The following is a 16611-nucleotide window of genomic DNA, read 5'->3' as shown; positions in this document are numbered from 1 at the left end:
CCTTGCCTTGGTGTGTGTAAGAAGTTCTGTCTTGTAGTCCTTTTGTCCACTGTAAGTGATTGCCATTCCTTTTCGGCTCTGTAATGTGGCCCAGCCTGATAACTCTATTCTTCTTTGATGTGTGAGAATATTTGATTCACTTGGCTGGAAATTTTATATAGTGTCTTTTTTTTTTTTTTTTTTTTTTAATATAACTAGCATTCCAGAATTTCATTTTTAACTTAAAAAAGATTCTGGTCATGGCCTGTGACATCTAATTTCATGTATTTCCCAAGGTATGAGATTGTATGTATGGTAAATGCTTCACATGATTTGCATGGAATAGGTTACATTTTTAATAACTTTGATAAAGGCTAATCTAGATAAATTAATGCTGTACCTCTGACATGTCCACATGTAGTAGTTCTAGACTTAAATTCATCAAATCTCTGGGACAGATAGCAAGAGATGACATTTATGCGTATTGTGTTTAAACACAATAAGACCCTAAAATTTTAACTGGAAATATTAGAACAGGTCTTAAGAAAGATGTACTTGTTGGAAATAGATCAAGGTGACATTTTTGAGTGTAGAGATTAGGATTTCCTTCTTTTTTTAATTTTTTTTTAATGTTTATTAGAGTGAGCAGGGGAGGGGGGAGGGAAGGAGGGGGAGAGAGAGAGAGAGAGAGAGAAAGAAAGAGAGAAAGAAAGAAAGGAAAAGGAAAGAAAGGAAAGAAAGAAAGAAAGAATTCCAAGCAGAGGATCCCAAGCAGACTCTGCTTTCAGCACAGAGCCCGATGCGGGGCTTGAACTCACAAATCCTGAGATCATGACCTGATCCGAGATCAAGAGCTGGACGCTTAAGCGACTGAGCCGCTCAGGTGCCCCAGGATTTCATTCTTTCAGTTGTAGAAGAAAGGGGAGACTTGACAATGCCTAAACGTGTGTAATAAACAGTGTGTAAAATAAATAAATACACTTATAAACCACCCCCCAACACATATGCTGCTGTCTATACCTCCATTCCCTGCAAAACTAATATGATTAAATGAGTTAAATCCTTGGCAAATGATAGTGCTGCAAACGGAAGTCACATTTTCTCATTTTGAGCAAAGTAGGTGGTTTTAAACACTTCTCCAGCTTGTGTATATTGAAATTAAATTGTCCTCAAGGGATGAGAGGAAGTAGAGTTAAAGTCATTAGATTCAATTTGATTTAACCTTTGGTGACTACATGAATTAGATTACCTAATTTAGAAGTCTAACTCATAGCTAACTAGTGGTGACTTCAGTTATAAAAGGTTCCTAAGAGATCATGTGACGTTTTCCTTTTCTTTGATGATGTGGTGTAGCATAGATAAAACATTGGTGTTGAGCAGGAGTAAGTGCTTTAAGTTCTGAGGCTATATGTTTGAGGAAAGCACATACGTAAGTTGATGTCTGTTTTATTACAATACATCCACGGCCAGAAAATTTGAAGCACTGGGTATTTGGTATTTCAAGTTCAAGTTGGGTGAGTTAGGAAACGAATTCAAGAGAAGTGAGGGTGAGAGAGAACACATCTATGGTAGTTGAAACACAACCTATTTCCCAGGGCTTGTTTTATTTTGTGGTATTGATTATTTGCACTAAACCTCAACCAGAATTTGGTTAAAAAAACAAAGTGAAATAAAAGCCTACAGGCCCAGAATAATGAAATAGGAAAATTCAGCAGTGGAACGATACTTTCTTAATAGGCTTGCTACATAAATAAAGCTAGTTTGGAATTTTCAGAGTCTTAGAGTATAACCGTACATTTACTGACATCTCTAAATTAAAAAAAAAAAAAAAGAGCATTCCCTTTATTCACACTTGAAACACTCAGAATGTCATTTTAAGATGACTCCTCTTCCCCTTTAAGAAAATAAATTTAAAAACTAAAATAATTTCTCAGAATGTGGAAGACTGGGGAAATATCAGGGACTGAGTGATTTCATTGGGTAGGCAGTAATGACAGCTGGTGGCAGTGATAACAGGTGCTGTGGATTCCACTGCCCAAAGCTGAGCCCAGGACCAGTTCTGCCTCCTGGGCCAGTGCCTCTGGCATTTCTTTAGGGATTCTCTCCTCCGTCCTCTTCTCCATACCATCTTTTGCCCATGTTTCTCTTTCTGTGTCTGAGTTGCTGTTTCCTTGAGAGTTTTGGTCCATTCACTCCAGGCGTTCTTTTCCTCCATCTGAGTTTTCTGTCCACTTTATTGTTTCCTTTTTATTGGTCCTTCATTCTATGCACCAACACCCCATAGCCACACATTTTTTTCCTCCCATTTGACTTTTTTTTTAATCTCCCTTTACTTTTTAATACTTTCTCTGTCTCTTTCCCACTCCTCTCTCCCTGTCTCTCTTTTTACCTCTCTCCCTTTTTATCCTGTTTTTTTTTTTAACCTTATTTTAACTGGCCATAATATGAATAGACACTTTCCCCCCACCCTGTCTTTTTTAGCTTAACGTATTGAGCATCTTATATGGTGTTATTTATTTTAAATTTTGAATGAAACATCTAACCCTCACTGTTATCTTTGCAATATAAATTTTCATTTAGATGACTCTTAGTGTGGATTTTTTCCAACCCTTAGGTAAATGGCTTGTGATAGGAAAATTCTACCCTGGTTTAAAAACATAAAGTTTGATTTTGTAATGCTGATATACATAATTTGTTTGTGAATATCTCATGTTTTATGTTAGAAATACCCAGATACAAATTTAGATATACTTTCTAAATAAAGCATCATTTACATTAAAACATATTTCAGAATAGACATTTTTAAAAAAAATTGGGACTCCGAAGTTATTTTCAGAAATTGTTATTTGTGAATACAAATCTGGTCTTAATTCTGAAATTATTTATGCTTGGCTCTTTAAATCTGTATTTGAGCTTTTACCATGTGCCATGCACTGCCAGGCTTGGGAACTACAGGGAGGAATCCTAGCACTAGCTCTTTCATCAGAAGCTGTCTCAAGAACTATGTGTAGAATTGGTTTCTGATTGTGAAACTTTTCAGTTTCATTGATTTTAGAATGTACATTCAAATATGACATCTGACCTTCCATATCTTAGAAATGTGTTACTACTTTTTTAATCTCTACATTGTCTTTGATGCTTTGGTAGCATGCACTGAAAATTAACTCTGCTGTTTGAAGCTGTAATGGTCAAGATAAAAGTTTAACTTTTTATCTTTGAGTTCACTGCAGCATTGATTTCTTAGTGACAGTATCCGTCATGGAAGATAAAGGGATGCAAGCTTATTGCATGGAATGGAAAACAGATGCTTTAGAAGTCATGTTTTGTTTTTAACTACCATTCTTTGCTCTTGAGTGTTTAACTCACTGGAGAGCATAATTCAGATTTAAATTAGAACTCACTTCCTCCTCAATGCTGTAGCTCTTGTAGGGGTTGAGGGCCCAGTGTGGTTTCAGCAGCCGTCAATGTAAATGATTGGCCTTTTGAAATGTTAAATGCCAGCTTTGCATGGCAGGAATTCTAGATATCTATCAGAACTATTATATATCCTGAAAACAAAAATTTTGTTTTTGATATAGGGTTATTTGTGATTGTGAAAGATGAGAGAAGTTATATTCAAAATGGAATGTCAAGTAGCAGTTAGGGAGAGCATAATTTAATTATTGATTAAGGAATAACCATTACATTAATGATTAGTTTTTATTTATAGTCCATTTGTCCTAAAGCTTATGTTTTAAAAAGAATGGAAATGTCAAGCGGAATATCAGATTTAAAAAGTATTTGGTTATGAAGTCTCTCAAATATACAAAAAGATGTAGAGAACATTGAGTCTGTCCTCCAGCCTGATAAAACATTACCTGTATAATTAAAGCCCATTTTGTGACCTCCCTGATTGTACATCCACCTCCTAACTCTCCCCTCCCAGCCACCCTCGTAATATTCTGAAGTTGATATTTATCATGACCTTAACATTAGATTTTTATTATTACTGTTTTTGTAACCCCAGTGGCATCAAAAGGAAAAATATTTTTTTTATTAATTTTTTTTAATGGTTTTATTTATTTTTGAGACAGAGACAGAGCATGAACAGGGAGGGGCAGAGAGAGAGGGAGACACAGAATCTGAAGCAGGCTCCAGGCTCTGAGCCATCAGCCCAGAGCGTGACGTGGGGCTCGAACTCACGGACCGCAAGATCGTGACCTGAGTGAAGTCGGACGCTTAACCGACTGAGCCACCCAGGCGCCCCAAAAGGAAAAATATTTTGAATATAATTTCCACTTTAATTTGCTTCTCTTTCATCTTGTGTCATTTAGGACATACCTGTTTTATAAGAGGCATATTTTTTCTAAAGCTATCTTTATTTGCTAATTGTTAGTAAAATTTCATGAGATTTGAGGTCAGCTAATATATTACCATTATTTCCTTTAGAATATTAAAAGAATTTTTTTTAAATGTTTGTTTTTGAAAGAGAGCACGAGCAGGAGAGGGACAGAGAGAAAGGGAGACACAGAATCTGAAGCAGGCTCCAGGCTCTGAGCTGTCAGCACAGAGCCCGACGTGGGGCTTGAACCCACAAACCATGAGATCATGACCTGAGCCCAAGTCAGATGCTTAACTGAGCCACCCACGTGCCCCTAGAATGTATATTTTTCAAAGTTTATTTTGAGAGAGACAGAAAGCGTGTGAGTGAGGGAGGGGCAAAGAGAGGGAGAATCCCAAGCAGGCTCTGTGGGGGCTTGAACTGAAATTGTGAGATCTTGACCTGGGCCAAAATCACAAGTTGGACGCTTAATGGATTGAACCACCTAGGTACCCTGAGATCTTTTTTTAAAATTTCATTTAGAATATTTACCAGATTCTAAATTATAATTTGAAATGTAAATATACCACTGTGTGAGAATTCAAACATAAATACAGGTTATGTTCAAATTAACTGCCAATTCTTAGATATGATGATAATAAATTCTTTATATAACAATGGTAATTAATGCCGTTAATTTTCTGAAGTTGCTTATGGCTTTCACTGCTTTAATCGTTATGCCATAGTTTGATTTGCAATGCTGAATATCCTATTTTGTCTTAATAATGTTTGAGTACATATGCATTTTTATTAAGTTGTGCTTGAAAGATAAGTAATTCTCTTTTTCATTTCTGTACAGATGATCATCTGGTTGGAGAAGATGTTAGACAAAATAATTAGCATTTTCATCATATTTTTATTAGTGATAGGAACCCTTCTTTTAGCCCTACTCCTGACTGCAAAGGTAGAGTATAACAATTACTATTGCCATTAATAAACTCTTAATTGTTATAATTGTAGTATGCAGAAGAAGTTGGCAGAAGCCAGCATGGAAAATTTACTTTGCTTATAAATATATTTAACAATTAAATTATTTAAGATTTTTGCATTAGTAATTTTGTCATGAATTTGCCTAACTTTTATTTTTTTTATGTGCATTTAAATTTTGTTATCAAAATCCTCAGAAGTAAGTACAGATGAAAAAACTGATACTGAAGAATAAGTGGCTTCTTCTTTCAAAAGGAGAACTATGATCTGGTCTCATGACTCCTAAAATCATTAGTTCTTTGTTTCCTAGATCAGAATTTCTTGATTAGTTCCTTCCCTTCTTGTCTCATCAGTCTTTCTGCTAATTTACCATGGAATCTTTTTTGTTTTCTTTTAATTTTTTTTTTTAACGTTTATTTATCTTTGAGAGAGAGAGACAGAGACAGAGTGTGAGAGGGTTGGGGGCAGAGAGAGAGGGAGACACAGAATCTGAAGCAGGCTCCAGGCTCTGAGCTGTTAGCACAGAGCCCGACATGGAGCTTGAACTCACAAGCTGTGAGATCATGACCTGAGCTGAAGTTGGACGCTCAACTGACTGAGCCACCCAGGTGCCCCTACCATGTAATCTTTATTTCTTACTTTTTAGCTTACAATTCCTCTTTTTTCTTAGTTTGGACTATTAGAACATCACAGACTGGGTGGCTTAAACAACAGACATTTATGTCTCACAGTTCTGGAGGCTGCGAGTCCCAGATCAGGGTGCCAGTATGGTCAAGTTCTTGGCAAAGGGCCTCTTTCTGGTTCTCTTGTGTCTCTTCTAACGGCACGGCACTAATCCCATCATGAGAGCTCCACCTTCACAACCTCATTACTTCCCAAAGGTCCTGTCTCTCTCTCTCTGTTTTTTTTTTTAAACGTTTATTATTGAGAGAGAGACACAGAGTGTGAGCAGGGGAGGGGTAGAGAGAACGGGAGACCCAGAATCTGAAGTAGGCTCCAGGCTCTGAGCTGTCAGCACAGAGCCTGACGCAGGGCTTGAACTCACAAACTGTGAGATCATGACCTGAGCCGAAGTCAGTTGCTTAACCAACTGAGCCCCCCAGGAGCCCCCCAAAGGCCCTATCTCTTAACCATCATATTGGAGGTTAAGATTTGGACATAAGAATTTTGGGAGTCTACAGACATTCAGGGTTTAACACCCTTCTTTCATCTAAGAAAACCATTCTCCAAAGTGCGACTAAAATTTTCTCTATATTTGATACATCTTCCTGACTTTTAAAACAAATGTTTATTCTGTATCTTAATCTTTATCTGAAATCCACTGAACTTCTCATCCTAGGTTTTGATATGTTGTTTTTCTAGGAGTTGTGAAGTTTATGTGAAATCATGGACATGAAAAATTTTCATATAGGTGCGCCTGGGTGGCTCAGTGGGTTGAGGGTCTGACTTTGGCTCAGGTCATGATCTTATGCTTTGTGGGTTTGAGCACCCTGTCAGGCTCTGTGCTGACCGCTCAGAGCCTGGAGCCTGCTTCAGATTCTGTGTCTTCCTTTCTCTCTCCCCCCCCCCCCCCCCCCCCGCGCGCGCGCTCTCTCGCTCTCGCTCTCTCGCTCTCGCTCTCTCTCTCTCTCAAAAATAAACACATTAAAAAAATAAAAATAAAAACATTTTTTTTTCATATAGTGCTGTAGAGGTATGGTAGTAAACGTTATCAATGGATAATCTGATACGCAGACTTTACTAAAGCATTGCATGGTTTCCTGCTGTGTCAGTTACCACTTGGAAGTCCTGTTCTCAGTCGTTCTCAGCCTCAGTATGTCCTCAGTCTTACCATTTGCTCCTAACAGCCTGCGCTCTCCATATTTCTGTTTCAGTTTCTGTGTAGTTCTTATCTGTTCTTTGGATATGAATCATGTATAGTCACTTATAGAGACTGTATAGACTTTTTAAAGACCTTTTTTGTTTTTATTTTGCCTGAACCTGCCATTATATATTCTTTTCTCCTATTCTAGCTCCTAGAGAAATTTTACACCAGTATGATCTTCCGTTTTCCTTTTTCCTCTCTCCTGCTCTTCTTTCCCTTTTGTATTTCTTTGCATGGGGTCTTCTTGCCTGCTTATCTCAATTATGTTCATTTTTTTTAAAGTCCTTTTTCTTTGTTCAACCCATGCTTCAGTGAGCTTTTACTTTCCTGAACTTTGATAACATTTATTACCGAACCACTTCTTTGTGGTCTAGGACTCATGCAAACTGAGTTTTTGAAGGAAACTTACTGGTTATCTAGTTTTTTCTCCCAGCCAATAAAGGGATTATTCTGTAAAACACCATGAGAATATCCACTTTAATGTCTAATAGCCATTTGAAATGTAGTATGTCAAACACCGAATTTCAGATCTTCCCTTGCTTATCTGTTCTCTTCCTCATAGTCTATTTCAGTGTAAATGACTACTCCATCCCACTTGCTTAGGTGAAAAGCCCCAGAGTCATCCTTGACTACTTCCCTTTTGTATCCACATCCAATTAGTCAGAAAATCCTTTTTGGCTTCATCTTGGGGTAGTAGCAGGGCAGCAATGTCAGGTAGTTCCTTTCCATCGAAAGCAAGAATAAAACAGTATAAAATTATTAAAAACACCATACCAGGGCATTGGAAAACCATTATGCAACAGTTTGAGGAGTATTTGCTCATGAAAAACTGTTACTGCATCTATTAAAACAGATAGTTTGTGGTTTTCTTGCTTGGAGATATTCTTATCCTGCCTAGCTTGGACAGCAGAAGCCTGTAGCTTTTCCCATGGAGGTGGTAGACTTGACTTGGGGCTGACAACAGAGTAGCTGTAAATTAAAGGGGGGAGATTCCGGAAGCAAGAGAGCCATGAAGAACTTAATAATAAGAGCATTAATAAACCATGCATCCTAGACTGGTATATGGGAGACCCCATGGAGTCCTGTGAACGTTGAATGTCTGGAGAGATTTGCAGACTGATTATGCCTTTGGTTGCATTTCTCAATTCTCATACATCTCAGGCTGCAGGGGATGAAGATTCCTATCGTGAAATATCTGGGCATGATTTCTGCCAAAATCGTTTGCTAACTGCTAAGCTGTGCAGGTTCAGGGGAAGGCTTTAGGCTTTAAAAAAATAATAAGATGAAAACACTGAGCAGAGACATCAATGACAGGGAAGGCAGATTTTGCGGTTTGACTGTAGATAAGTTAATTCCTTACTGAAAGAAACAACAGCTCTCAGAAAAACAAAACAAAATCCAGAGTTTCTACAATGCATTTTTTTAAATGTCTAATTTCTAACCCAAAATTATTAGACACACAAAGAAACAGAAAAGTATGACCTGGGGAGGAAAAAAAAAAAAAAAAACAGTCAAAGAAGTGGATATTTAAGTGGCTCAGATGTTGGATTTAGTAAACATTTTAAAGCAGATTTATAAATAGATCTGCATATATATATGTACGTATCTATATATAAATATATCAAAAGAAGTAAAGTATGTTAATAATATGTAAACAAATGCAGATGCTCAACAGAGAAATGGAGACTATAAAACAGAACCAAATAGAAATCCTAGAGCTGAAGAGAGCAATAACTAGTGAAAAATTTACTAGATAGGTTTAACAGCAGATTTGGGATCCAGAAAGAAAACAATGAGTGAATTTGGAAAAAGATGAATAGAAGGTATCCAATCTGGCACAATATTTGTCAAATAGTGGATGAGGAGAGACTCAAAGATTTGTAGGACAATATCACAGATTCTAACAGATACGTAATTGACATCCCAGAAAGTGAAAGAGCGTAAAAAATATTTGAAGAAATTATGGCCTACGTTAAAAAAATTAAAAAAGAAATTATGGTCAAAAACTTTTCAAGTTTGATGAAAAACATTAAAATAGCCAAGAAGCTGAACAAACCCTGAGTGGAATAAATGCATATAAAACAAATACATACAAAACAAACCATACCTAGACAGATCATAGTCACCGAAAGCCAAAGAGAAAAAAATCTTTAATGAAGCAAGAGAAAAATTATGTATCACACACAGGAGAACAACAAAACAATGACTTCCTATAATAAACCATGCATACCACAAGACATTGGAATGATATATTCAGTTTTGGGGAAAAAAAACAACTGGTCAGTCAAGAATTTTATAATCAATGAAACTATTCTTTAAAAGTACAGGCAAAATAAAAATATTTCTAGATAACCCAAACCGAGAATTTGTTAATAGCACACCTGCACTTTAAAGAACGCTGAAGGAATTCCTTCAGACTGAAGAGAAATGACTCTAGAAATAACTTATGTCCAAAGGGAGGAATGAAGAGCATTTGGTAGATATGTGCATATATATAAAAATTATATCCCCCACCCTTTTTCAGTTTGTTCAAATAACAGGACTATTTAAAAGTTTTAACACTGTATTGTAGAGTTTATAATACACATAGATGGACTATGTATGTATAACCATAGCACAAAGAAGAAGACTGGGAAACAACCATAGTGGTATGGAGTTCTTATAAATATTTTATTGGAAGTAAGTCAGCATTAACTTGAGGTGATCTATGATGAATTAAAGATGTGGTAAGCTTAAGCTTAAGATAAGCTTAAGGTAAATAGCAACCACTAACAAATTTTGGAGGAACTGAAATGGTATACTAAAAAATGTTGCTTAACACAAAAGAAGGCAGTAAAAGAATACCAGTAGGGATGAAACAGAAGACAAATCGCACAATGGCAGACTGAATCCAATCATATCAATGCATATATTAAATATGAAACAATTAAATGGCAGAGATTTTCAGACTGGATATAAAATAGCAAGCTCCAGCTAAGTGGTATCTGTAAATGATACCCTTTAAGTTCAGAGCCCTAAAAAGTTTGATAGTAAAAAGATGAAAAAAGTTACACCCACCACTCACACTGTAAACGTAAGGTTTGTAGGGTGATTATATTAATGTAAGAGCAGATAGTTTAAACAAACATTACTGAAGGTAAGTAAGAAATAAGGACTTGTCATAACGATAGAAGAGGTAACACTGCAGTAGGATTTACCAGTTTTAAAACGTGTGTATTCCTAAAGGTAGAGCTAAATAGAAGGTGAAGCAAAATAGTCAGAATTAAAGGAGAAATAGACAAACCAGTGATTATGGTTAGGGATTCAGTAATACTCTTCTTGTGGTAACTGAGAGAATAAGTAGATAGAAAATTAGTTAAGAATCGAAAAGGCTTGAAAAACACCGTTAGTCAATGTGAAGTGACAACAGCAGAATGATGTTCTTGTCGAGTGAGCACGGAATACTCACCAGGGCAAACTGCCTGGTATGCCCAATTTGAAAATAGTAAAATATAGAGCATATTCTCTAAGGCTGGCTTGTTCCATTTTGTCTGTCTCATTTTTTGGTTATTGAGCAAGGTAACTTCTGAGATACAGTTTCAGCTGGCTTCCCTCCCCGCCCCCCTCAGAAACCTTGCTAAGTTCTTTATTTGCTTGTTTGTATGTCTCACACTGTTCCATAATTCTATAAGCACTGTTCATGCAGTGTTGATATTGCTTATATGTACTATACACACACGTGTGTGAAATTAATATATTTACGTATTTGTCTTGTGTATATGTATAAATATTTGTATGTACCTATTCACATGTTGTTTTTCCTTAAGTTGTTGAGCTTCTTGAAGGTAGGGAGCTTTTATGTACTTTTTGTTTCCCATAGTGAGTGTCATAGGACATTATGTATAACAGCTGTTCAGTACAGGTTTCTAAATTAATTGAAACTAAGATGTGTAATTATTTAACTCTAAAAGCATTGTTCCAATAATAGTGTGGAAAAATAAATGTTAAACTGGGCTTATTTTTTATTGAGATTGTTTTTCTCTCCTATCCGTAATACAGGTGCATCAAGAGAGTGTGCACATGATTGAAGTCACAAGCAATTTGATTAATGAGACTCTAGCAAATCACCCTGAGTGGGCAAAGTAAGAGTATTATTTTGGCAAAATAGAAATGAATGGCCTACGTTCAGTATCTGCACAAAACGATCTTATCTTCATTGATGTATCTATGTTGGAAGAGAAAAGATGGAGTTTGCCAAAGCTTTGATGAATGTTGTTGTTTTTGCATCAGAACAGCATGTATTGGGGGATGGTGGGAGAGGGAAGTGTGTACGATTTTGGGAACAGTTTATGGTAAATGACTTTGTATTGAGATTTATAGTTTACAACATGTATATGATTTGCAAAGGCCTTTCACCTACACTTGTATGTAGGTGTTCATCACAGTGACTGAGGAGGTTGAAGAGGCTATCCCCATTTCACAGATGAGGAAGCAGAATCAAAGGTTACAGAATTGGAGATAATCCCCCAGTGGCAGGGTCAGTAGTGTTTTCACATTGTGTCATTTTGGAGGCAGGGTAGGCAGTCTGGCTCAGGGCCAGATCTAGCCACCTGTTTTATTGGAACACACCCATACCCATTCATTTACATGTCGTCTGTGGTTGTTTGGGGGAGGGGGGTGCAAGAACAGGTAGAATTGAGTAGTCGTGATACAGATTTTATGTCCCGAAAAGCCTGAAATATTTTTACAGATAACATTTGCCAACCCCTGTCTTAGATAGGGTCTCTTTTTTACTTGTTTAATTTGGCTTTTGTGACAAGGGTTTTATGTCATCCTGTTGAATTTGATTGACAAACTGTATGGCCTTTTTTTTTTTTAATACCTTCAAAGTAGTCACTAATGTAAGTAGGAAGTACTCTGCCAGTTTTGGGATTGCAAATTGAGATTTCACTTGCTTTTCTACTTTGAATTGACTTTATTCCTTTATGTAAAACCTGCAAAGGACGTTTCTTGAACTTGGTTTAGAATCATATTTGAATATCCTTAAAAAGGACATCTTTCAAAATGTATTTCACACTCAAAGTGCTTGTCCTTAATATTCCTGGTTAGTTACCAATTGCAGTATATCCGTAGAAAGGAATAGCATTTCACTTAGCATTCAGTGACAATAAACTGTACATGCAGCAGCATGGATAGATCTCAGAATAAGTATGCTGAGTGAAAGAAGTCAGGCAGAAAATAAAAAAAACAAAAAACCCCAAAAAACCAACAACTGATACAGTATGATTCCATTTATGCTAAGTTCTAGGAAATGCAAACTAATCCATAGTGACAGAAAGATCAGTGGTGTCTGTGGATAGGGGTGGGCCCCAGGAAGGGAGTACGTAGATGCACAAGGAAACTTTTGAAGGTGATAGATAATGTTTATTATCTTGATTAAGGACAGAAGAAGAGAAGTGGCATAATCAGATTTCATTCTAGAACAGTCTTTCCCTCTATATGAGAAAAGATGCACAGCATACAAGATTTGAGCCGTTTAGAATTAGATGAGAGTTGATGAAGTCCTTAATTGTGAACATTTGTAGTGGAAATGAATAGGGTTAGTAAGATCTTAAGGAGGTTGGTTGGTGGTCAACTGGATATAGTTGGAAGAAATCTAGCATGACTTTTGTTTCTAGCTTTGAAAGTTGGTTGATGATGGTAGATTCACCTAGATAGGAAATAAAGGAGCTGATACGGTGGGAAAAAGAATTTGCTTCCTTTTTTTATCTTTTGTGTTTGAGGTGCCTATGGTAGGCAGAGGCATCTGGAAGACCATTGGCTGTGTTGGTGTTTAGTTCAGGAGAGTGATCTGGAGTGAAGTTAAAAATCAGGCAGCGTTAATATCTCAAGGGCTCCTCTTTTTCGGCGGTCATTCTCCTGTAATGGAAATAAGCCCAGAGCCCCTCTATACTGGTTTTCAATGGCAGTAGGACTGTCGCTGCTACTGTATTGAAGGCACACACAATCTGGGGAGCCCCAGATCAGAGCAGTTTAGAAAGTTGGTTGTTTTTATTTTTAAATTTTGTAATAATTCTAGATTCACCAGGCATGGCAAAGAAAGCTATAGGGAGGTCCATGGACTCTTCAGCCCACCTCCTCTAATGTTGACATCTTGCGTGACTATGATACAATAACGAAACTAGGAAATGGACATTTTCCTAGTTTTACATGCATTTGTGTATATCTGTGTTTACAATTTTATCATATGTGTAGCTTCCTATAAGCTATCAAGACCATCAAGAACAGAACTGTTCCATAACCACAGGCTTCCTCATGCCACCCCTTTATAGCCACACCTACCCTCTACCTTCTCGTTTAACATATCCCTAACGCTTGGCAACCAATAATCTGTTCTCTGTATCTATAATATTGTTGTTTCATTATTGATACATAGATCAAATCATAGTGTATGTAACCTTGTGAGATTGAAAGATTGGTAGTGAACAAAGTTCACTACTCATAATTCTGTTGAAGTTCATTGAAGACATTGTAGGTATCATTAGCATGTTCCCTTTTATTGCTGTGTAATATTCCAAGCAGGAAGATGGAAGGAATTAAAAGCTGTTTAGGCTTTGATCATCTGTGGGAAGTCTGATTCTTTTGCGACAGATTAATGGAGGTAGACATGAATGAATACTAATGGTTCTTGCAATCTCAGTACTCAGTGGATTCCTGTCCTGAAGATGGCAGTTGACTTTGTGGAAAATTCACGTAGATATATCTAGTGGGAGAGATACAGTTAAGAACTGGTTAGATATGCTGTCTTCCAATGTGATGCACGTTTTATATACCCTACGTAGGTACCTCGACTTCCCATGAGTATGTTTTGTGAGCTGGTGGATAAATGACATAGGCAGGGTAGGGTCATCTTCACAGAGCTTCATAGAAAATGAAATTGGAGCACATCTTTATTCTTGTCTTGAACAATTTTGTTCACTTGGAGCCCATTTCTTGTTTTCTATTAACTAGTCTCAAGCCTGTTGATTCTCATGACCCTCCTCAGGAGATGGCATTAAAATGGTACTGAATGTGATTTAGCCTTCCCTTACTTGGGAGGAATCCCCCAGGCTAAGCTAAGTTGTTTTTAATGGGGCTGTTCTTTTGGTAAGTCACATTGTGATAGAGATTAACCTCTCCCCAGGAAGATGAGGGTAGGCCAATCCAATTTCTAGGAACGTGGTTTCTCCTGACTGATCCCTCTTGACTTATAGTGTAGTAGAATTAGTGATTGGTTCTGGTTGATAATAAGACCAAAGCACATCCCAGTTTGTCTCAGCCAGAGTTGCTCAGGTGTTTCTGGCCCTGTGTCTCCTACAGGGCGCTCATTGTGAGGAGGTCTGGATGGAGCCAAGACCTTTGACTTAGCCTCACATCAGCTCTCCTCTCATCTGGCGCTCTTAGGACACCTGTGTGATGACGTTGGCAAAGTGTTTTCACAGTAGCCAGCAAGAGTTTATCAGGCCTTATAGATGCTTGTTAGTTATTAAGGATCTATTCAAATACTTCTGTCAATCTCCCTACTTTAACACTATAGGTTATGGGGCACCTGGGTGGCTCAGTCGGTTAAGCATCCGACTTGGGCTCGGGTCATGATCTCGCAGTTTGTGAGTTCGAGCCCTGCGTTGGGCTCTGTGCTGACAGCTCAGAGCCTGGAGCCTGCTTGGGATTCTGTGTCTCCCTCTCTCTCTGACCCTCCCCTACTCACACTCTGTTTCTGTCTGCCTCTCTCTCAAGAATAAACAAACATTAAAAAAACAAAACACTACAGGTTATAATTTTCCCCATGAAATGTACTACCAGTTAATTGAAAACATTCAGCTCCCTTCAGAGCACTGATGAACCTGTAAATACTAGGATAATTTAAAAGGTACTTAATTTCTTCCAAATCCCATCTGTGTTTAAAGATCCCAGTTTCCTGTTCACATACTTAGATTATTATATTTGTAATCATCTCTTTTTGTCCTACCTGCTGAGAAATACAATTATAGCAAGTTTTGTCCTACTTGCTGAGAAATAGTTGAGAATTTGCCGAAAGTTTCACAAATATTTTATTTGGAGTATAGGAAGAACTGGTTAATATTAAAGGTTGAAACCATTACTAATTTGACGTTCCACTTTTTTTTTTTAATTTTCTTTTAACATTTATATATTTTTGAGAGACTGAGCACAAGTGGGGAAGGGGCAGAAAGAGAAGGAGACACAGAATCTGAAGCTCGCTCCAGGCTTTGAGGTGTCAGCACAGAGCCCGATGTGGGGCCCGAACCCACAAACTGTGAGATCACGACCTGAACTGAGTCAGATGCTTAACTGACCGAGCCACCCAGGCGCCCTGACATTCCACTTTCTAATGTATCCAGAATGCCTTTTTCTCTCATTAAAGATCATTGCTGTCCTAGGCATCATTACTTTGTGGCTGTAGTGGCAGTTGTTTTTCTGTTTATGACCATCTTTCTCTCTCTCTCACACACACACACACACACACGCACACGCACACACATGCAAGTTACCACTTCTGATTTACTATATAAATTACTACAAGTATATAAAACTGCTGTGAGTTGTGAACATTGCAGATTTGACTTGACTCACTATTTGACTCTTTCCCATAAGCCAGCTTTGTGATGTGTGTCATATTTAGGCCTCAGGAAAGTACTTAGTTACTGCTTGCCTTGGCCTTTGGGCATCACTCATGTATAGTTGAGATCAGGACTATTATGTTTGTGAATGTCAACATCTCTAGTAAACAATCTCTTGAGGTACAATTTAAAGAATATATGAAGACATTTCTTGTTGAGGAAACATTGAGTATATGTAACATATTCTTGATTAAGGCAGATGATGCAGCCTGGGTAGTTAACAGGAAAGTGAGGAGTCTGTCCCTCAAAGCACAAGGAGTAAAGCTTGTAGATGGAGCTCCTTGTATAGCTGAAACGCTGCTCAGGAGGTCCTCATATCTTAAAAAGATCTCCAGTGAGTACGAAATTGAAAACAATGATTCGCCCTCTTAATTTTCTTGTTTTCTTTCTGAGTTTTTCACATTCTTAGACCAGTGGTTCTCAAACTTCAGCATGTATGAGAACCATTTTTAGGGCTTGTTAAGGTACAGATTGCTGGGCCCCTGCCCAGTTTCTTTTTTAGTAGATCTGGAATTGAGCCCAAGAATTTGCATATCTAGCAGGTTTCCAAGCAGTTCTGATGCTGCTGGTCCATGGACCACACATTGAGAACCTCTGCCCAGGTACTGACTATCCCAGTGTCCCAGAACCACTTCTGCTGGTGCTGAATAAGGCAGATAACATGTATGGACAGAGCAGAATGAAAGGGAGTTTGTGGGGGAGAGTGGGTCTAATAGCTAAGGAAAGCTTGAAGGGAATCTTAAATGGTAGAAATAAGCATTAGGGTCGGAAGTCAAGGCTTCCTACATGTGATTCATTTGTAGCCATGTGTGATAACTGATCAA

General features: G+C 37.6%; 1 protein-coding gene across 1 annotated transcript in view; it reads left to right on the top strand.

Moving 5' to 3' along the window:
• The window catches only part of TMEM245 (transmembrane protein 245), a 97424-nt gene that overhangs the window by 34646 nt on the left and 46167 nt on the right, over positions 1–16611 (top strand). Inside the window, exons 7-8 of the mRNA XM_042963724.1 lie at positions 5139–5243; positions 11169–11251. Coding sequence (XP_042819658.1) covers positions 5139–5243; positions 11169–11251 — 188 coding nt within the window. The remainder of the gene's footprint in view (positions 1–5138; positions 5244–11168; positions 11252–16611) is intronic.

This window comes from Panthera tigris, chromosome D4, assembly GCF_018350195.1.
Source record: "Panthera tigris isolate Pti1 chromosome D4, P.tigris_Pti1_mat1.1, whole genome shotgun sequence".
Lineage (NCBI taxonomy): Eukaryota > Metazoa > Chordata > Mammalia > Carnivora > Felidae > Panthera > Panthera tigris.
This window is presented reverse-complemented; position numbering and strand designations above follow the sequence as displayed.